Source organism: Miniopterus natalensis, chromosome 12 (assembly GCF_054644295.1).
Source record: "Miniopterus natalensis isolate mMinNat1 chromosome 12, mMinNat1.hap1, whole genome shotgun sequence".
NCBI classification, from domain to species: domain Eukaryota; kingdom Metazoa; phylum Chordata; class Mammalia; order Chiroptera; family Miniopteridae; genus Miniopterus; species Miniopterus natalensis.
In genome coordinates, this window is record NC_142092.1 from 35,446,701 (window position 1) to 35,468,834 (window position 22,134).

General features: G+C 39.2%; 1 protein-coding gene across 16 annotated transcripts in view; it reads right to left on the bottom strand.

Moving 5' to 3' along the window:
- TRPM3 (transient receptor potential cation channel subfamily M member 3) overlaps positions 1 to 22,134 on the bottom strand; it is a 656,939-nt gene that overhangs the window by 122,920 nt on the left and 511,885 nt on the right. For all 16 annotated transcript variants that reach the window (XM_087823176.1, XM_087823170.1, XM_087823177.1 and 13 more), the window contains 2 exons: positions 19,270 to 19,444; positions 2,374 to 2,497 (listed from right to left, as the gene is read on the bottom strand). In XM_087823176.1, coding sequence (XP_087679302.1) covers positions 2,374 to 2,497; positions 19,270 to 19,444 — 299 coding nt within the window. The remainder of the gene's footprint in view (positions 1 to 2,373; positions 2,498 to 19,269; positions 19,445 to 22,134) is intronic.

A 22,134-nucleotide genomic window follows, 5' to 3' on the forward strand; every position in this document is an offset into this window, starting at 1 on the left:
TGCTCCAGAACCAAATCTCTTAGCTGAACTTGGCAATGGTTAGATTGGCCTCGGAATATTACGCCCCACTTAGTTTGTAAAGGGAACCAAAAGAAACCTGAAGGTAATGAGAGTGAGGAGAAACTCCACTCTGCGATGCTTCCCTGTTCTGTGTGCTCACCGTGCGGCGTGGTGGGTAGAAGCCACCTGGGCTCTGGAGCAAGACAGTCCCAGTGCAGCTCCTCCTGCTGTGCACACATCCTGCACCTTGTCCAGCCTCAGTTAATCTCCCCGTTCCCTCCAAGGAAAAATAATGCCTGCCTCATGTCCACCTCCTTTATCAAGCATCTAGTACTATCCATGCACATAAATTGTCCCTTTAAAAATCCTAACTGCTTTCTTCCCTCATGTGGGAAGAAATTTATTTCCTCTTAAGATCACATTGCCTTACCCAAGAGCTAGGGATACCCCATATATCTTGCAATAAAGACCTCACATTAAAATGCAGTTGACCTTTTCAGCAGGAGCCATGATTAAATGACATGACGATTATCAGGCAGAATCCCAGGGGACAGTCCTATGAAATATCCAGAGAAGCACATTCAGCCTCATTTGGTTTTATGACTTCCAAATGGTTCCTAGAATTTTAACCCTAACTGCTTTTCTAGGAAATGTGCAGGAACGCTGAAATGTATAGTTCTGATAAGATTTCGCAGTCAGCACTGGCTTTAGCGTTGGAAAATCATTAGTGCTTAGTCAGGAGAAAATCCACAGCACGACATGTGGGAGCTCAGGGTTTCTTGTGCCTCCTCGGTGGCAGGTGAAGCAGTGAGCAGAACAGTTGTGAACCAACTGCCTTCTAGATGGGAGAAGGCCAGGGACACTCCCCAGTTGATAGAGGTTCCCTGGGGTATCAGCAGCCATGACTGTGAACTCCACCTGAACGCTGACTTCTCTATATGGAGGGTGGGGACAGGCTGCTGAGGTCTAAGGATACCCAAGGATTAGAGTTGCCGCCCCATTCTCCTCACCTCCACTCCTTTCACCCAAACCTGGAAGCTGCTGAAAGCTTCTCTCAAAGATTGTGTGGATGTTTTCTGGAGACAGTTCTTGCTTACTTGAATCAAATACCCTCTTTCCAAATGTTTGGCTCCTCAGACTCAGAAATTGCCTCCCCTGGGCCTCCCTCCTGGCAGTCTCAGTGAGCCCCTGTGTATGCCAGCCTCTGTCCTAGGCATGGGAACACCATGGCGAAGCACACAGTTCCTATTCAGGCCTTGAGGAGCTCCCAGTCTAGTGGGGCAATTGGATGAAGGCAGCTAGCACTGGCTCCTCTCTACCCTTTCAATCCCCCTGTGGTTGAGCCTTTTAGGGTCTGGCCCTGGTGCTCTTCTTTAGAAGAGCCCCCCTGATGTCCCCAGAGGCAGTCATTCCAGGATGCTCATGCAGACTTGAGATTGTCTAAAACCTGAGTGAAACTGGTTGGATTTAAACTGCTCCTTTACCTGCCCTGTCAGCAGGTGGGCTCAAGTGCCCTTTGAGAGTAGTCTCTGCCTGCCCAGGCCTTCTGAGAATCTACCCAGAGTGGGTGGTTCACTACACTGGCTTCGGTGAGGCAATTTCTGAATAAAAGTATTTATGACAGACATCGAACGACACCAGTTTTGAACCCTAGTTGCTCATTTACTAATCAAGTGATTTTGAATTTCTTCATCTATATAGTAAAAACAATAACCATACCTCTCTTGTTGGGACAGTAGCAAACATCGAAGGAGTCAGTACATGTGAAGACTGAGCATCCCGCCAGGCACACTGCAAGTGCTCATTACACGTTAGCTCATTTTTTATCTCTGTTCACCCTAATGGAAGGCCTCTGTGTTATACCACATTATGTAAGGCACTTTTCCCAGATGTAGGAAATGTTTCAGTAGCTATTAGAGGATATTTCAGAAATGACAGAAATTTCCAGCACTCCTTGGGTATATTCTTCCATGTTCTACCTGTATAGATTAGTGTATGAGCCTGGACCCTGTGTCACTAAGATACCTGACAAGCACATCAGTGCTTCACTACCCACGGCCACAGTGAAACCCCAAACCTAAGAGAGGAGCAACTGGAGCCTTTCCCAGGAGGAGGCCTGTTTCATCTTTTCAAGTCATTAGGTTGAGGCAATCAGAAGCATTGGGGTGAGCTTCAATAGGAAATGACACTAAAACTCTGCCTCACTCTGTTCATTAAATTCGGGCAGGAAAAGCAGTGTCTTAGCTGAGGGGAGGAAACTACAGAAGCCAATGGGGCCTGAGGAAAAAAGAACAGCGTGTGATTCAAGAAATTGGTTAAACAGACAGGGGCTGTGGAGAGACTCTGCCCCGCCCGGGGACACTGCTTACATACCAGTTCTTTCTTCTTCATGCACTCCATGAGAATGATGAACAGATGCTGGGCTTGGGTTCGAGTGTACGTGAAGGTCTTCTGGATGGTCACCAACAGCTGGTCCCGCAAAGATTCATTTATAAGTCTGCAATGAAAAACAAAGCCAAAACAGGTCAACCCAGGCCCTGTTCAGTACGTATGATTGAGAAATATTATAGAACAAAGGAAAGTATTGTGACAATTTCCTCTAGACAGGGGTTATGTCTTCCTGTATCTTTCGCACCATAGTTATTTTTATTTTTATTATTTTTTAAATCTCACCACAGTTATTTTGACTGGGATAATTGAAAAAAACCACACACAACAAACACAAAACAGTGCATTTAAAAATAAATCCATTTTAATGTCTCAGAACCTAAAAGAGTAAAGTAAGAAGATTTAGTTTTGTTTTCTTTTCTTTTATATGGCATGTGTTTGTTTACTACCTTCATCCTCAAGTGCTGTAATCAAAAAATGCCTTCAGCTGATCACTAGCATCTTGGTAAAAAATTATCATATTACTTATCTAAAGATTAAAATTTCAACTTCACTTCTAATTGTGAAAAAAATATCATACCTCAGTAATGAATTTTTGAGCAACAAGGAGGATAAGCAGAACTTATGTTTCCTCTAAATCATTTCATGTAGGCGGTAGCTTCTTTGGCCTATGAATCAGGACATCATCATTTATGTTGAGATTTTGCTGTGCTATAGCCAACAAGGGGCTGACCCATAGGAGGTATCATAGTGACTGCTTTAGTAAAAGACAGTTTTTACACTATAGAAGAGTTAAGGAAAGCAGGGGAGGTGCATGATATCTAATCAATGCTCTATTGTCTCTTAAACATGGACCAATCATAACTAACTTTAACTCCTCCTACTGGCCTGGTGAGAACTGGGCTATTTCTACCAGCCATCAAATGGCAGGGAATAAAAATTCACTTTATTATTAACAGATATTGTTCAAAATGAGGAAGATAAAACTGCTCTTAAGAACCAGTCCAAAGTTACCATAATTTGCCTAGTATTTTAAAGTTTACATTTTTTTTTTTTTAAATTGAAGTGTCAGCAATTCCTACATAAAATAGTAAAATATAATTATTGGTGCTTATAAGAATCCTATTGCCAAAAGATTTATACAATATAAAAGGGAAGGATATTTTATCCAAAAAGAGCCAGCTGCTTAAGGTCACTCAGCAAATAAGTGGCAGAGCTAGAACCAGAACCTAGCTCTTCTGATGCCTTGTCTGGTGCTCTTTCCACTACACCACACTGCCTTTTATTACACCAAGTGCACTACACCAGTGCCTCTCTTCATTGCTGTGGCTATTTGAGCAGGGAATATGAAATTTCCTTTACCATGGAAACACAGCAAATTTTGTTGTTTGAAAGAAAGCAAGATAGGAAGCTTGAGAAAATCTTCACATCAGTGGCCTGCTGTGCCCCAGGATTGTGTGAGGATTCATCTGGCCCCTCTAGGCTGGATATTACCATGACCCAGCTTTGAGGAGGGTGCATTCCCTATGATGGAATTATACCAAGAATCCTGGACTATCACTCAGCTCAGTGGTGGAATGGGTTACTCCTCTGCCCCTCAGGAAGATTTATATCATGAACATACACATTTAGAAAAAGAGGATGGTCCAGATAAGGTTGAAAAGTGGTATCAGATCCTCTCAAGGTTACTATTCTGAGGACTCTGTGGCTTTAGGTATTGACCAGACTGAAAACATTCATTCATTCCATTCAATCCATCCATCCATCCATCCATCCATCCATCCATCCATCCATCCATCCATCCATCCATCCATCCATCCAATTGCTTAGTGATGTCTGCTTAGTGCCAGACACTGTGGTGCACACCAAGGTTATAGGGATATATGCACTTCCAGCCTTCAATGAGCTTACACAGCAGTGGAGTAGAAAGACATGAACCAGTAACTCAGCTGTGAGTGACAGTAGTAAAAAGAAGTAGAGAAGCTTGTGACCGCTGAATCTAACCTAACCTAGAGGGTTCAGGGAAGATTCCTCTGAGGAAGTGCTGTTTATCTGAGACTTGAAGAATGAACGAGCATTTGCATGGATGGTTAGCGGGGTGGTGGGCTGGGTAAGAGCATTCTTGGCAGACAAAAGAGCACGGACAGGCCTAGTTTAGAGAAAATAAAAGAAGGTCAGTATGTCTGGAGCATAGGGAGCAAAAGAAAAAGTGGAACAGGATGGGGCTGCAGAAGGGGTGAGCAAAGGCATGATAAGGGGGAACTTTCAAGACAGTGTTAGAGACCTCAGATTTTATCCCTCAGCAACGAGAAGCCACTGAAGGATTTAAGTTGGAAAGTGACGTAATTACACTTGTGTTGCCAATTAATTTTCTTGAGGAGTCAGGGCCTGAGCACTTACACTTGGGCATGTGTCTGCTTGACAAATAACCCATGTGGATAGGTCTAGAGAATTCTGCAGTATCAAGTGTATACAGACGTTGTACATGACCAACAACAGAAAATACTCTCCTGATTAGTCACTTGATAGATCCAATCATTCATCTGCAGGTGTTTAATTTTGAGAACCACTCAAAATTTGTTTTCCATTGCTAACCATCTGTAATAAAATCCCAGCTCTCTGAGGTCATTAACTGTCTGAGGGATCTGTCACTTGTATCCATCCTGTCATTTTGTAAAAACTGAGGAATGATATGCAACTTAGCTGATTGTGGGTTTCAGTGGTTAGGAGAGATGAAAGATACTAAGAATCTTATACTTTTAGCCCAGTTTTGCAGCTGACTAAAGTTGTGATTTTGGAGAAATGATTTAGCAATAAGAATTATGGAATTCTACTTCTAGAAATAGAAGGATTCTTTCAGCTGGCTGTTTTCCAAAGTGTGGGATGCCTGTCACTGATGGAGCAGAGATGGTTTTAGGTGGAACAAAGGTGATTTGGTCCTTCTAAAGAATTAGGTTATACTCATTAAACATTAAATTACTGTTATTCCTGGTTCACTTCTTTTTCCATCCTTCTGATGGCATCAAGAGGAAAATCTCATTTTTGATGCTTCTTTACCTTTAACAGCTTCCGAACATTTGCAAATCTCTCACTTTTCACAAAGAATCAACAGATATTAGGCCTCGTGCCTTTGGACTAAAGAGTTTAATAACATTGTTTTGAAAAAAATCCTGTATAACATTTGATGTGTTCGTAGCACATCATGGTTTATGACACAGTGGGCTACAGTAATCTCATTTATTCTCAAACCACTTGTGAGTCAAGCAGGTTTTGCATTTTGCAGAAGAGGAAACTGTGGCTGAAAGAGGTTAAATGATTTGTGCAAAGTCACATAGCTTGGTCATCTCAATGCTTGAGTTGAGTCTACTGATTTTAGCCTTCCCTCCAAGGTGCTGCTTTTCCCGATTGCAACCTATAAACATGTCCTTCAGTTTCCTAATCATCTGCATTGGAGGTAAACCTGTAACTGTATTTGTTGTAGGAAACTGATTTTCCTTTTGTAATACAGAGAACATCTGAAGAAAATCTGGTGAGTTTGGAGGGGATAAACGACTGGTAAATGGACGCTGGCAAAGGGCATTTAGTATGTTGAAGACTATATTTGCTTCTAATTTTTTACAAGTATTTGCTGTGCTGAACCAGATGTTTTGTGTTTGGCACAAAGGCTTCCTCTGTCTTCCCCGAGAACCCTTTCTTATTTTGTGGTCGTATTCTGTAGGATATTGAGAAGCCTGCTTTCTTGAAATTATTGCTTTCCTAGCTCTTCCCATTTTTTCCCCCTGCAAAACACTGGAATGATTTAAAAATCTGGACTGTGATATTTAATCATCAGTAAAGACAGAAATAAGCCCATTTTTAGATTTCTTTTTATGGTATTATAACAGTGATTGGAAATTTCTTGACATCAAAACATGGTCATAGTGTTATGTAAAATTTTAGCTCTAGAATTGGGTCTTTGACAAAGGGGTGCCTATTTATGGAAGCTGTTAATTTGTGGCTCCATACACCAATGCTATTTTTGGTAGACCTAAAATTGGAAGGTTTTCTAGTTTAGGAAGTGTAGTCATTGAAGTGAGGAAATCTTTATACTATGGAATTTATGTTTCCATTTAAATGCTGTGACCTGGAGCTTTTTAGAAGAGTCACAGAGTTATTTGAAATATGTCAAGGTTCATCCAGTGCTCAGAGTAACCAACAAAACTTCCCACTGCTTGCTATTAGCATTCTGTTCAAACGCTGGCAATAGCACCCGCACATATGCACTTTCCTCAGAATGAATTTAATTACCTGCAATGTCAGAGTTTTGTTCCTGGATTCAAAAATTGGAAAAGGCATTTAGAATTCAATGGGTCATGAAGAGCTAGACTTAGGTTAATGGCTTTCTAGGAGAGAAGCCCTTCTAATGCCCTACAGAGGCACTCTCTGTTTATTTAGATACAATATGAGAAAATTTTACTTATATAAATAAAAAAGATTGTGCGATAATAAATATCACAATATGGTATTTAAAAGACATCATTTTCTCTAATTAGAGCATAATCTCTAATGCTCTAAAGAAAAAGGAAATTTTTTTTATTATTTTCTTGAAGCCAAAGCAAATTATTAAATTTCACATTAAGGACATGGAAAAGTTATATGTCTTGCCTAAGGTCACAGAGAATGGAGTGTGTGTGTGTGTGTGTGTGTGTGTGTGTATATATATATATATATATATATATATATATAAATTCTTCTCCTTCTTCAGTAAAAGTTACCACTTCCTCCCAAATGTCATGACTCTGGGTCATCTGTAACGGCATGGTCCTTCCCAAAGTTAAACTGTCGCTTGCTAGCTGTGTGATTTTGTCCAAATTATGCAGTCTTTCCATGTTATATTTTTCATATCTGCAAAATGAGAATTATAATAGCACTTATATCATAGATTTGTAAATATTAAATGAATTAATCTTTGTAAAGATCTTAGCTAAGTGCCTGACACATTCCAAATCCTATGTATGCATTTACTATTATCAAAGCACTGTCCTACAATGTCCCTTAGGAAGGAGTCACTAAGTATTTCTTGTTCAGCAGCATGACCAGTGCTGGGGCCTCTGTGCAGAGCAGAGCTCTGCTCTGTGCACCAGTGGTATAAGGCCACTCCCATTCCAGGCTGGAGAAATAACTTCCCCACTTCAGAGAGGTCAGAGATCACCAGTTCTTTCTCACATTTGGGAAACAGAGATATTGAGCAGATTTAGGAGGCTCAATTAGAGAGGAACCTGGCAAACACTCCATGTAGACATCTGCACATCTATTTATCATTCATTCAACAAAAAATATGATTGCCTACTATGTGCCAGGCACTAAGCTAGGAGTAAAGAGATGAAAAATATTCACATAACTCATAGGGCTATATGTTATATATTCTGATAACCTATTAATTGGTAAGACATCCCAGAAGTTAGTGATGTAAAACAGCATTTATTTATTGTATTGATGGTCAGGAATTCAGGCAGAGTACAGTAGTTATGACTCGCCTCTGCTCCATGATATCTGGGGGCCTCAGCTGGAGAAGCTGGAACGGCTAAAGATGGATAAAATGCTTAACTGGGGCTCTATGTCTGAGTCCTCAGCTCTTCTCCATGTGGCACCTGCTGGGGCTGGAATATCCACTATGGCTTCTTTACTTCCATGTGTGGCACCAGCCTGCGATAGTGGCCGAGGGGACTGAGGAACGGCTGACATTGCTCCCTCTGGTGGTGGCAGGGCAGATGGACTTCTTACACCGCAGCTGGCCTCTCTCAAAGTGAGGATTCCAAGAAAGTGTGTTCAGAGAGGCCCAGGTAGACACCGCAGGGCTTTTTATGACTTAACTTTAGAAATCCCAGAATGTCATTTTCCTTATTTTCCATTAATCAAGTCACTAAGAGCAGCGCAGATTCAAGAGGAGGGAAGGAGTAGACTCCATCTCTTGCTGGAAGGGAAGCATAAACGTAGAGAAGGAACATACTAATGGTGATCATCTTGGAGACAAGCAACCCTATCCAGTGATTCCGTTCAGATGAGACATTGTAAAGCATTGATCTTTTTCATATTGAGACATAAAAGGCCTCAGCTTTTTTACTTTGAATTTCCTCTGTGTGCAATGCATTCCTCACAGTGTTGATCAAACGGTACTTCGACCAAGCAAACCTGGTTCTATCACATCCTTGTTAAAACCCTGCAGTAGCATCCCATCACTAGCAATATAATATATCAGCTCTTGGTATTTCTGGAGTCTGTATGTTTTGGGGAAAGAAATAATCTAAAAATCCTGCTGAGTAATTTGAACTTCAGGATAAAGGAATGATACAATTTTAGAGCAACCAATTTACAGATGAAGAATCCCAAGGCTACAGAGGTAAAATGACTTACTAAAGATTATATTATAGCTGACAGCATCAGAGCGGGGTCTAGAGGACAGGATCAGGGAGGAACCCAACAACAGAAATGCTGGAGCTGTGCAAACCTATACGGTAGCCATTAGTCATGGGGCAATTTAAACTTAAATTTATTACAATGAAAGAAAATGTAAAATGCAATCAGTAGTCACTCTAGGCATAATTCAAGTGCTCAGGGCTCATATGACTGGACAGCAGAGATATAGAACATTTCCATCGTCACAGGAAGTTCTGTTGGAGCACTGCTCTTGAGGCAGGCACAGCTGCCAAACTCCTCACATAAGGCCCGGACTAGCAGGACATTTAGGTGACAAATCCTAATCAGTGTTTCTGTAATTTCTCTTCTTGCCTTTGCCTTTGGTTATGGATGTACCCAAGAGGAGAAATTGAAGTGTTGCCAAAGGTTACAGGGACTGTCACATGCTCAGGTAGCTTTTCTATTGCCAAAATTGTAAGGAAAACACATCCTCAGACTTCATTCCAAATGAGATTCCATCAGTGACTATCACACAGAGCAAGACAGAAGGAATAGTCCAACTTTTCATTGCTTTAGGCCTTGTAGAAAGGGCAGAATCAGAGCTGAGATGTGTGGGCTCCCTGGGCAGGCAAAATCACTGGCGCCTCTTCAACTGACATGCTTCAAAAGTTGGTCTAACATTTATTCAGAGAATTCTTTTAGGCACATAAATTACTTAGGACTATCTATAAGATTGTGTCTTCATTTTAGAGTAAGAATAGACATCCAAGGCATGTTAATTGTAAATTTTTTTGCATATTATTAATATATTGCAGCAATCTTTCCTCTGAGCCCAAATGTGGTCTCAGAATCATTCTCAACACAGCATGCCAGGAAGCCAGTACCAGATAATTATTGTTGACACTCAAGATGAAAATGATTCGTCATCCCTGCACTAGAGATAATAAAATCTCAAATATACTATCAAATGGTGAAAACCAAAGAGATCATAGGGTTAAAGAACTCCACTTTTTAGGTCTGTCTCCAAGACACTAAACTGTGGCTTCCATGAATTTAGAGAAAGTTATTCTTTACTGCTTACCCAAGACCTTTAGAGGTCACTGTTCATAGATGGACACTTGACTTGTATTGAATATCCCCAGAAAACATAACAAATGTGTCCATCAACTCTAGGACAGTTGTCCAACAATTAGGACAATAAAGGAAAGACTTTATTAAAACTGAATGGAGACTTTTCTAGACAACAGTAGTCCAAACCTGAGTTGACCTTGCAATGCTACTTTAATGAATCTTTAGTATTTCTCTGGTTGAAGAAGCTTTATAGCAGGTGATCACTGTTATATTTAGTTTTCATAAATCCTATAGTCCACAATCAACATCTGAGAATTGCAAGGGAAATCTGCAGGAAACCCATTAAGTACATTGCAAACATTATTTATTATTCATGATACCACTGGGTGAGATGTTAATCCACTGTTTTTCCAGCAACTGCAGATTCTAATGTCAGCCAGGTTGATTCAGAATTCACTTCCTCTAAGGAAGAGGCATTAAGTACCAGGGCATTTTATTATCTGTGCCTCATTCAGATATGTTTTAAATTTATTTGTGGATTTTAAAGCCCTCAATATTTCTTTTCATGAGAGAAAGACTATGTCACGGAACTTCAAAAAAATTTTCCTACCAATGAAATGGGTAAAATGTATATGCTGTGCTGCATATTTCAAAGTGGCTAAGAGAGTAGATCTTAAGTGTTCTCATCACAAGAGAAAAAATTTTTTTCTAACTATATAAGGTGGAGGATGTTACTAGATTATGATTATTATTTGTCAATGTGCACAAATATTCAATCATTATGATGCATATCTGAAACTAATACAGTGTTTTATGTCAAACCTCAATTAAAAAAATAAAAAATAGCAATAAGAAAAAAATGTTTATGTACATCTCATGTGAAGGCAGAGATGCCTGTGGCAGCATTTTGTGCTTTGAGAGCAGTGGGGAGGACCGTTGGGTTGGGTAGCGGGGTGAATGCAAGGTTCATTGAGATGGCTCTAGAGAGAGAGAGGCTGAGGCCAGAATTCAGAGTCTTGAGTTCAAGCAAAGGAATATGGACTTGACCTGTAAATTAATGGTCTTCAACTGGGTTCTACAAAGACACCCCTGGAATTTTGAAGAGGAACTCGAGCTGCCTCAGAGCTGCCCTAGTGGGTGAGAGCCAGGCAGAGAGAGGCCAGCTCCAGGCCAGAGGTTCTCTAAGTATGGTCCCTGGACCAACAGACCAGCATGTCCTGGATACTTCTTTGAAATGCAAATCACATGGCCTTAATCAGACTTACTGATTAGAAACTGGAGATGGGTCTCAGCAATATGATTTTTAAAAAAATTCTCACCCGAGGATATGCCAAGGATATGCTCACCAATTTTTATTTTTTTTAGATAGACGGGAAGGGAGAGAGAGAGAAAACAGAACAAAACATTGATTGGTTGCCTCCTGTACATGCCCCGGTTGGGGATCAAACCCGCAAGTTTTCAGTGTATGGGATAATGCTCCAACCAACTGAGCCATACCAGCCAGGGATCAGCAACAGGATTCTTAATAAGCCCACAAGGTAATTCAGACCCAAGATAAAAATTGAGATCCAGTGGTCTAGGGCTTCCACTCCAGCTTCAACAGAATAAATCTTTATCTTGTCTGTTTTACATATTGCATGTCTATGTGGGATTTTATTTGAGAAGGGGTTCAGGGGCTTTAAAAAAGTGAAAATCAATACTACAGGGGAGCAGGAAATTGGGCCTCTTAAATGGTTGTCCGTTGAAAATGTAAAGTCAAAGGAAAGCGAGGTAGGACCTTCTAATGCTGAACTTACTGGCTCTGAGGACTATCGATGGCTCTCAAACAGCAGAGAGAACCATTATTTACAATCTACTACCACCAGTTCACTTTTAGATACTTTTGCTTTGCTCATCTTTTTCTTTCTCTTTTTTAATTGGTCTTACATTTTGAACCAGTCAGAAATTAATTTTCAAAAGGAATAAGGAAATGAACCAAATACCTTTCAGAAATCCATGTAAATAAAAACTAATGGAGAAGTCTACTAGTTATGTTAAAATTAGTATTTTTGTGGGATAGCTTTCTTTTCAGAGGAGGAATTTTCAAGTCTGACAGATGTTTGGAAGCAAGAATAGCTGTGATAAAGAAAGAAAGAAGGTGGTTCATGCTAAATAAACTTTTCAAGTCAACTGGGTTCTAAAGATGAAATTCGGCAGAGGGTACACAGTACTTGCTACAAGAATGCTATGATGTGTGAGGAGAATGCCTGTGAAGCATAGAAAGTGAGGAAGCTATTTTTGAGAACACTGGAGAAGTATAAAGAGAAATCTAATGTTCATAAATTTAAAAGAATTTCTGAAAGTGTGGTCCATGGACCTCTCTTATTTGAATCTCCTGGGTTTTGGTTTCAATGCATTTTCCTGCACCCTAGCTCAGGCACACTGAATCCAGATATTTAGGGGAATTTGTGTTTCCTTTTCCAGGTGATTCTCAGGCACAATGAAGTGTAATAAGCACATGGTTATTTTGAAAGTTTTCTGTATAATAAACAGCCAAAAAGTCACCTAAGCAAATCTCAGAGGAACAGACTAGATACCTTCGAAATCTTCGTGTGGCCTTGATGGGCTACCTAAGTGCTGTGGGCAGCGGTTTTTTAAAAAGGACTTCATTATCCTGATGAATTACCCAGCTCTGTGTTTTTCTGATGTTTGCTGTTTATGTTCAAGGCCACATTTTCCCAACTCAAAGTTGAGTAATTCTAAAGTAGATTTAATCACTGTAGAGATCCCATTTAGATCAATAAAACCTTTCCCTCAGTAGTACTTTCCCTCATGAACTGTACATAATTTTTGCAAAGTCAATGCTTCATTCTTCCCATGTTGACACTCATGGAAGGATCAAATATCAAACTGAAAGATTGTATTTCTTTTATTTTGCACTTTCCTAAATAAATGAAGCTACTCTAGCTTTGTGGAACTGGGATACAATAACACAGGTATCTGTATAACTATATCTTTATATATTCCACAGAGGAAAATGTTGCAATGATTGCTCTATAAACTTTCACCATCTACTCCAACCTATGCCTTTTCTGCCTTGTTAGAACTCAGTAATTAACATCTAATTGAAATGTATTTGTTATTATATTAGTTCAAATGAGATTATAAGTCTTGAGGGAAGGCATACTTCTTACCTAAAACAAGCATTCAAAAGAATACCTGGTGATTGATCGATTTGATTAAGTCTTATTATCAGTCTTATCTTCAAGTTTTCACTCAAATTTTAAACACATACACACATATGCATATATACATATATAATTATATGCATTAATATATATACTTAATTATATATGATTACATTTATTTTATCTGATTAAATTAACAATTAATTTTTTAAAATATATCTTTATTGATTTCAGAGAGAGGAAGGGAGAGGGAGAGAGAGAGAGAGGGAAACATCAGTGATGAGAGTCATTGATCGACTGCCTCCTGCACGCCCCCTACTGGGGATCAAGCCCGCAACCCTGGCATGTGCCCTGACCAGGAACTGAACCTTGATCTCCTGGATCCTAGGCTGATGCTCAACCGCTGAGCCATGCCTGGCTGGGCAACAATTAAATTTATTTACATTGAATTTGAGTATATATAATTTGATTTAGTAGTATATATGCACACATACAGACATACATCACCACACAAAACACTCCCATACTGTCTCATAAAACTTGACCCCTTTACCAACTTTCCTTCAATCCTAGTCAGACTGATTTTTTTTCTGTGTTGAGTTTTATAAGGGAAGGCATATATTAGCTTTTTCTTGGTCATTCATGCTGACTCTTAGTTTAGATGCAGTTTTTGGTACAAAAGGGGAGGAGAACAATAGAGTCATTACATATTTTGTGGATAATTAACATACATGGTTCCCCTGAAGAGATTCTCCGGAGGAATGCTACACTCAAGTACTTCGTCATCCGTGCTTTTGTAACACTTTATATGTTTATCATTGCACATGTCCTTCTTGTCACCTGTATTCATGTCTCTGTTTTAATCTCCATTTAAAAGTCCCTGACAGGGCCATGTCTTGCTCATCCCCTAACAGTTCTATGATTACAGTAAGCACTCAATAAACGTCAACTTGGAAAACAGTTTACAAAACCAAAACTTTTATAAGTAAAGCCACCAGTATCCTTTGTCTGTACCAGATGTTTCCAACTTTCCTTACTTCCCTCTGAGAAAATTAAAAAACAGAATCAAGCTTGGACATGCCTTCTTATAGAAAATTCTAGAAAAGAGACAGGTAAGATGAAGTTGACAGAAACTAAAATGGACAGTTAAAGTCAACATGCTTGATATTTGTTTCCTTCTTACTCACTTGACATTCCAATTATGTCTAAATCATGCTGGAATACAAACCATTGCTATCAATTACTTTCTTTCGGCAGCTCTTATAGAGACAAATGATAGGGCTGTGACATCCTTCAGCTTTGGATGGAAATCTCTTGAGCAGCACCAGAAAACATTAGTGACCGCCGCATAGAATGGTATGTCCTAGGGAATACTACACCTGGGTTTCTAAAATGATTAATTTTCTTTCTCCTGTCTGTGGTCATTTTGGTATGTATTTGGAGAGAAACACACTTTTGTCACCTCTCTGCTGGGATATAGTTTTATAATTTGAAGCCATGCAGTGTATTTTTCCTTTGTCATCTCCACTTTGTGCTTCATTTATGCCTTTACTTAAGCTAATCGAAATATGTGGGGACCCTTACTAAGCTCCCTTTAAACAGGAAAATTAGATGTTTATTAGGAATACCTTTTCTGTCCCCCTGTTCTCAAGAGAAAGCCATTGCTCATTTTTTTCTTCACAGTGTTGAATACAGATTCCATTGGCACATAACAATGTAAACAGCTACAACTTAATTAGCCCATCCACTAAAAAGAAAGGATAATTATGTAATGTAATAGAGATGCTAATTATTGCTACCATGGCAATCATATTATAATATATAAATGTATCAAATTAACACACTGTACACCTTAAATTTACACAGTGTTATATGTCAGACATAGTCAATCTAAAATAAACATTAACAGTCTTTCGGTGTTTTCCCCATGGATAAGTTCCCAAAAGTTATGAACAGACTCCTTAAAAGCTGTAAAGCTTTGTTCTACTTTTTGTCCTGGGGTGTTTAAAAATGGTAAATCTAACATATGCATATATGCATAACCCATGGACACAGACAATAGTGTGGTGAAGGCCTGGGGGCAGGGTGAGAGGGGGTGGCAGGGCTCAATGGGGGAAAGAAAGAGGGACATCTGCAATACTTTCAACAATAAAGATAATTTAAAAAAATTAAAATGGTAAATCTAGATGATTATTTTGGGACAAACATGCCGAAATAAACATAAGTATCAGTAATAAAATTTGGATGAATGAGGGGCATCATCTCAGAACACACATTCATTCAGATGCCTTTTTCACGCTGAGACTTTTCATCTGTGCAACACATGCTCACTGACTGAAAAATCTCCCTGTAATCTCAGGCTTCGGTTGACAATTACCAGGCAAAGTCATATCTAATTTCAGCTTCACCCACCTGAAGCCTGAAAGGTCTTCCTGACTGGGTAACTTGCTTAGTCAAACAGCATAAAGTGGAATCTTAGTATTTAAAAATCTAGGTAATTGAATGTAATGCTACTTAGGTAGCACTAATCTACTTATTTTCTCAGTGTTCAGTAATTTATGATTTAAAAATAAAGTTTGGTAATATTTCTCAAGCAATGAAATTGGTTAGGCAAAGTGACTTGTGACTCACTCTAAACTATGACAGATGAGAAATAGGAAATCCAGTACAACAAGAAGAAATAAACAGGGTTTGACCATTTCTTTCAGGTAGTGTACGCCACAGAGCAGAGACGGGGAGAAAAAGACAAAAATAAAAATAAGAATTTAATTGGAATTGTCTTCTAGTTTATCCAAACCCATTTGTGTTGTGATAGATCGGTTGTGTCTTTTTCCACCTCAAGTAATCCCATCTATAAAAGTTAATTAGTTTTGCCAATTATAATTTGCTGCCAGAGCGATTCCCTTTCAGATTCATATTCTTGGAAGGTGGTTAATAACAGGGATATCAAGTTCACAAAGGTTAAAATGGAGATGTGAAAGTTTTTTTCACTCCTTTAAGAATATAAAATGATAAGCTATATAGCTGAATATTCACATTTATAGTTCTTGGGCCTCTATTATTTGTAACAACCTACAAATGAAGTTAAAAAATTTTAATCATATTTAAATCACCAAAGCAAGTGAAAAATAAAAATTATAATTTCAAATTCCAATTCAAGTTTATAAAACTGGGTGTGCCTGTTTTTGATAGTCAATTTTATATGTATAACCATACATATTTATGTAGGTTTGCTTATATAAACAAATAGTTATGCATTTATATTTATTTATAGTGAACCATGTCCCAAACTCTGATGGACTTTGTTGGAAATCAAAGAAGAAATCCTTCTTGGTGAATGAAGTCTAGGTGGGCTAATTCTATTTTTAGTGCAAAGAAAGCAGCACACTACTGCAAAATCATGTTCTTTGGAAATAATTTTTTAAATTGGCTGCACATGTGTGGCTAGACAATTTCATTTCAAGCTAAATAAGCATGATTAATTCTGGCAGTTATTCAGAGGGCACACAAAACATTTCAAATTCGTTTTATCATGATACATTTATAATTGCTTTCCTGGAATAGAGAGAACATACTTTTAACCATAAGTGTTTATAAACGTTTCTTTAAAATCTTAAAGTTTTAATTTTAAATAATCCCCAAGATACAAGATTATATCTTAATTCTTTCTCTCCACACTAGTTATCTGCATGACTTCATATTCTTTGATAATCAGTCATGGTTCATAAGTTTATATAGATCCCATATAGATTGTGCTCCTGCATATTTTGACCATAGAATAATGAGAACTAAAGCTAACCTTCAGTTTTAAAATGAAAACTGACAATTAAAGTTAAAGGTGCATGGGATTTCTGGCTCTTAATTTTCAGGTTGGGGTATAATGGTCTGGGTGGGGTAAGGAAAGAATCCACGTGGTGTAGTTGATCAGCTTGGACGCTGGCTGACAGCCAGGAATGCACTGATTTTATCTTTTTGGAATACACAGAATAATAAAAAAACATCAGGAAATTATAATACAAAGAGGCAGCTGAACGCAACTTAAGTGCACTTATATATTTAAAAAGGGAGTATCACTGAAATACATCTATATGAGAAACACTAAGGCACACACCAAAAAACACATTTCAGGGAATTTTTATAATACACCAGAAAGAGCCCTGACCTGGCATGGTGGGCTGTGTGACCTCAGCAAAGCACTTAATTTCTCTGTGACTCTGTCTCCTAGGTTAAGTAATATGGAGTCCCACCGAGCTCTAACCTGTGTAACAGTTCTCTGTTATTAAAACAGAATTGGGAAGGGCAGCTTACCAAATATTTTAACATTTTCAAGGTATACAACCGAGAATGATGACAAAAATAGACACTAGGTACAGACTTCCATTGTGTGTAGACCTAGAAAACCTGAAATGCTGAGATGAACAGTTTACTTTCTCATTAGTTTTCTGAAAAGAAACAGGTATTCTGAACGCAAGCTTGCATCTACTTGTAGAAATACTACAAAATAATTACAAGCACTAGGAAGCAAAAATAAGCCAAAAATAAAAACTGTATAAATTTTTTAGTTATTTCAGAAAAAGGAACAAATTGTGATCCTTCAATCCATGAGAACTGTGGCTAAATCTTTAATAAAAGCAAAGCACTGTTGAAGATCTTGAACTCTTGGTAGACATGGAGGCATTCAGGCAAATATTCTCTCTCTCTCTTTTTTTTTTTTATCTCCTTAGCTATAAAGTGAACCAACATTTACTATCAAAGAAGAAGATAAAAGTAATTTAATTAAATGTGCCAGTAAGCAAACTTCAACTGTGTGCTTACAAAAATTAGTTTTTATTTTTTTAAAATTTTTAAAATTTAAAAAAATATATCTTTATATTGATTTCAGAGAGAGGAAAGGAGAGGGAGAAAGAGAGAGAAACATCAATGATGAGTCATTGATGGGTTGCCTCCTGCACGCCCCGACTGGGGATCGAGCCCACAACCTGGGCATGTGCCCTGACTGGGAATCGAACCCCGATCGCCTGGATCCTAGGTTGACGCTCAACCTCTGAGCCATGCCTGGCCGGGCCAAAAATTAGTTTTTAAAAAAATATATCAAAAGCTTTAACAGGACCTAAAACCACTGTCAGTGTTTGCACTGCTGAGCTGGAGGCCCTATGCTTTTCACTGTTCCTCCTTTCACAAATTTAGGTTCATGCACGTACCGGGGAAGGGTGCTCATTTGATGGCTCACCTGGAGTGCGGAGCTGCTGGCAGAGACAAGGAAAGAATGGGGAGAGGAGAGATGGTGCTGAGCTGCCATGCTGAGCCTCTTTATTTTTAAGGCAGGCTGGGTGAGAGAGAGGTGGAGGGGAAGCCTCCTGAAGTAGGCAAGCTTGCCTTTCACATTTATTATTATAATTACAAGTTTGTCTACTTAATAGATTTACTGGGAGCTCTTTGGGGGTAGAAATAATATTCTTTGCCACATCTCAGTGCATGGCACACAATAAACACTTACTGTAGATTTATAAAAGGAATGAATAAAAAGACCTCCATCTCCTCTGGGGCTCCTTTCTTCTAGTTTCATATGGTAGAAGAATTGATTAGGTTAGAAAGTTCCTTATTTAAAACTTCAGTGGCTCCCTTGAGTTTTCCTCTTTTAACTCATTCACACCTTGAAATGAATTACTTTGATCTAATAATCTGTGAGTGCCTGGATCCCAAGATTTGCTGAAGGGACCTCAGGTTGTAGGAGAGGGCTATCAAGGGAAGTCCTCCATGGGGCTGGAAAGGATTTGAAGGATTCGAGAGGAGTTTATGAAGGGCAAGGCTGGTTACCCTTACTGGAGATTCCACTTTCCAAGCCAATTTAGAGAGATTTGACTGCACAGCCTGCCCATTGTTTCTGTAAGCATTTAGCATTTGTAAACACACAGTAGCATGGTGACGCTGGCGCTTGGTGACCAAGCCTGGAAGCCGCACATCCCAGTTTCTCCCAAGTTGCTAACCTGCACTACACGGTCCAGATTAGTTGTGCTAATGAGGCCCCTCTGGCCCTTGTCTCCCCGTCACCCTCTCTATCATCAGTGAGGTCTAGCATAGTTTTCACAGAATTTCCCACTTTGTAGGACATTTAGAGTATGTTCCCCTGCTCTTTCCCACCAGCCTCCCATGCCAAACATCTTAATCAACTAACACCCTCTCTTCCAAGCTTGGAACACAGGCTTTGCTCTCATCGCTCTCCTAAGGGGCCGGGCAGATTACCTACCCGCCTTCTTCTGAATATTTATGCCCAAACGCCAGGATGTCAGACGCCCGTCCACTCCCATCACAGACAACCACCGGCACGGGAGGGGTGTCTCGCAGGTACTCCAGGACGATGGAGATCACGTTGGGTCCTCCTTCCACAATGAGCGCCACCACTGGAACGCCTTGACCGATTCCTGCATTAAAAAAGGAAAAGAAAAGGGAAAAAGAGAAAAGAACACAAAGCCAGCAAACCAAAGAAACAAAAAAGAGAAACAAAAAGCACAAACTAAAATTACTGAGCAGAGGGGGAGGTGACAACATATGAGGGAATAAAACACCGAATGAAAATTTACAGAAAGCCCGTTGGCAGGATGTTCCCACCAGAGAGGCTATTCGACTTTGCGATGTCCCAACAATCCCAGGACGCTGGGTGGGTTCAGGCACCCAGTACCACACTTCATAGGCGAGGGCGCAAGGGGAGGAGAGAAAGGAATTGATCCGTAGCTGAAGCGCTGGGCCAGTAGCCAAAGACTGGAAGATAAAGGTGATCTTACACAAGTCTCCTATGCAGTCAATGATTCAGTTTCTTATATGAAAAATGGTAGTTAAAAAATGCCACCCTCCTGTAGTCATAATGCCTCATGGTTTTTTTATTAAATACTATGAGAATCAGCTGAGGTAATACTTTAACCTGTTGAATCAATTACTGGTTAAATAATGGGCTTATTTTTGACCATATATGATCAGCTTGATTATTGATTCTTAACAGCATAATGGTCATAACAAGATACAGGAGACATGGCATCTGCCACCTGCCGTTACCGCATCCTTCACTACTGAGCAAGGTGCCAGGCACATGATGGCTGGTCAGTAAACATTTGTTGAATTCAGTGGTTTCAAAGGCCTTTCTTTTCTTTTCTTTTCTTTTTTTTAGATAGAGAGGAAGGGAGAGGGAGAGAGACATCAATTCAAGAGTGCAACATTGATCGGCTGCCTCCCGCACGCCCCCCGTCCAGGGGTATCAAGCCTACATCCCAGCTTGTGCCCTTGACTGGGAACTGATTTGCTTGTGCCCTTGAATGGGAATTGAGCAGCAACCTTTCAGTGCAGGGGATGACCCCCAGCCAACTGAGCCACACATGCCAGGGCTCACAGACTTTTCTTAAAGTATTTAAGCTACTTATGCTGAACCATAAGACATTGCTGTTTTCAAGTCAAAATTGCCCTAACATCAGCGTTTACATATGGTCCAACCTAATGTATTAAAGAGAAATATTAAAAACAAATGTCCATGAGAGACATGAGAAAGAAATCAAACTCATTTTCAAGTGTCATGTCCAGCATCATCATTCTTCACTGGATAACTTCCCGTTACTCAATTTGCTATCACACTGTATTTTCTCATTCAGCCTTCTCAGAAGAGTTGGGTAACTGAGCAGTACCATAACAATGAGGTGGTTTTGTAGGGTACACCTAACAGTTATCTTAAAGAACAACTAATCAAGAATCTGTACCACTTCTATAAATAGGAACTAAAATAAGCCTTTAGTCATCCATTCTCCCTCTTCCCCCTTCTGCTGTGGTTTTATCTTATATCAAGAAACTGCTTCCCTGTGAGAAGTTTGGGGTTTGGTTTCTCGCTTCATTAATAAGAGATTTTATTTGACTTCTGTGTGACCTGCTTTACTTCTAAATCAGTGTTTTTCATGGCTTGATTTTAGTCTTAAGGGAGTGGTCCATAATGCTAGTTATACACAAATGGGTGCTGCTTTAAATCTACAAGTTAAAAGTGTAAAAAAGTGAAAATTGTTGGTCAAGGCAAGATGCCAAGATTGCTTTTTGTTCTGAAGAGGGAACTGAGAGAGAGATGACTCATGGTCCCATCAGAGTTTTCTGTGCATGGAGAAGTTTTGAGAGTTTACCCCTTCAAATCCAAGGAGAAGGAAGTGAAAGGTCATGCTGCTGCTCCCCTTTACCCAGAAGCCCTTCGTGACTCCCACAAAATGTTGCTTTAAAGCTTGTTTGGGTGTCTGGGACGAAGACCCGTTCCCGTTGCTGCTGACTATGAGGGTTAAGTAAATTCCTGCTGAAAGGCACTTTGAAGATTAATGTCTAATTTGAAATGTTGATATAGCACACTTCTTTTGGAGGAGAATCTGCTGACATAAAAAATACTCACCCCTATAGATTGGTATTTTAATGTGTCTTGGAAGAGAGTCTCTTTTCCAATGTTTAAAGTTATTTCTTGAGGCACTATGCTATTTAACTTTCCCCCTTGTTTTATTTTAGCACATGCTCCCTATTGCTTGATATCAAGGAACAAATTTTGACTCTTGAGCACTGATTCTGTCAGTGGGATGTTCACTCCAACTCACAGACCACCTGTGATCTACTTAGTATTCTCGTGGAGGCAGAAGCCCTAGAATGGACTTTCTAGAATGTTCTAATGATCTAGAGTCTAACAGACAATAGGCAAGATGGTTGGAGACCTCTCTTCTCTTTAAGAGGATACATAGGTGCAAAGGATCAATTTTCACAGGATGGTTTGAGAGCAATAAACTGTCAGTTGTTTTCCTGCCAATGTATTTCTCAACGAATCAAGTTGTTATAACCTCCTGAAATATGGAGGTTCATGATGAAAAACTACATTAACTTATATATATATTTATGATAAGCATATATAAAAATATGTAAGCATTTATAAATTATATAAACATATATAATTTATGTATTTATTTGGAATGAATTAATTAAACATCAATTAAATGATGAAAAACTATATTGATTCATGTATGTTTATACATATATGAATATATATATATTTCAGTGCTATAATTTGTATGGAGCAAAGCCTCAAAATATCATCTACTTTTTTATAAATATT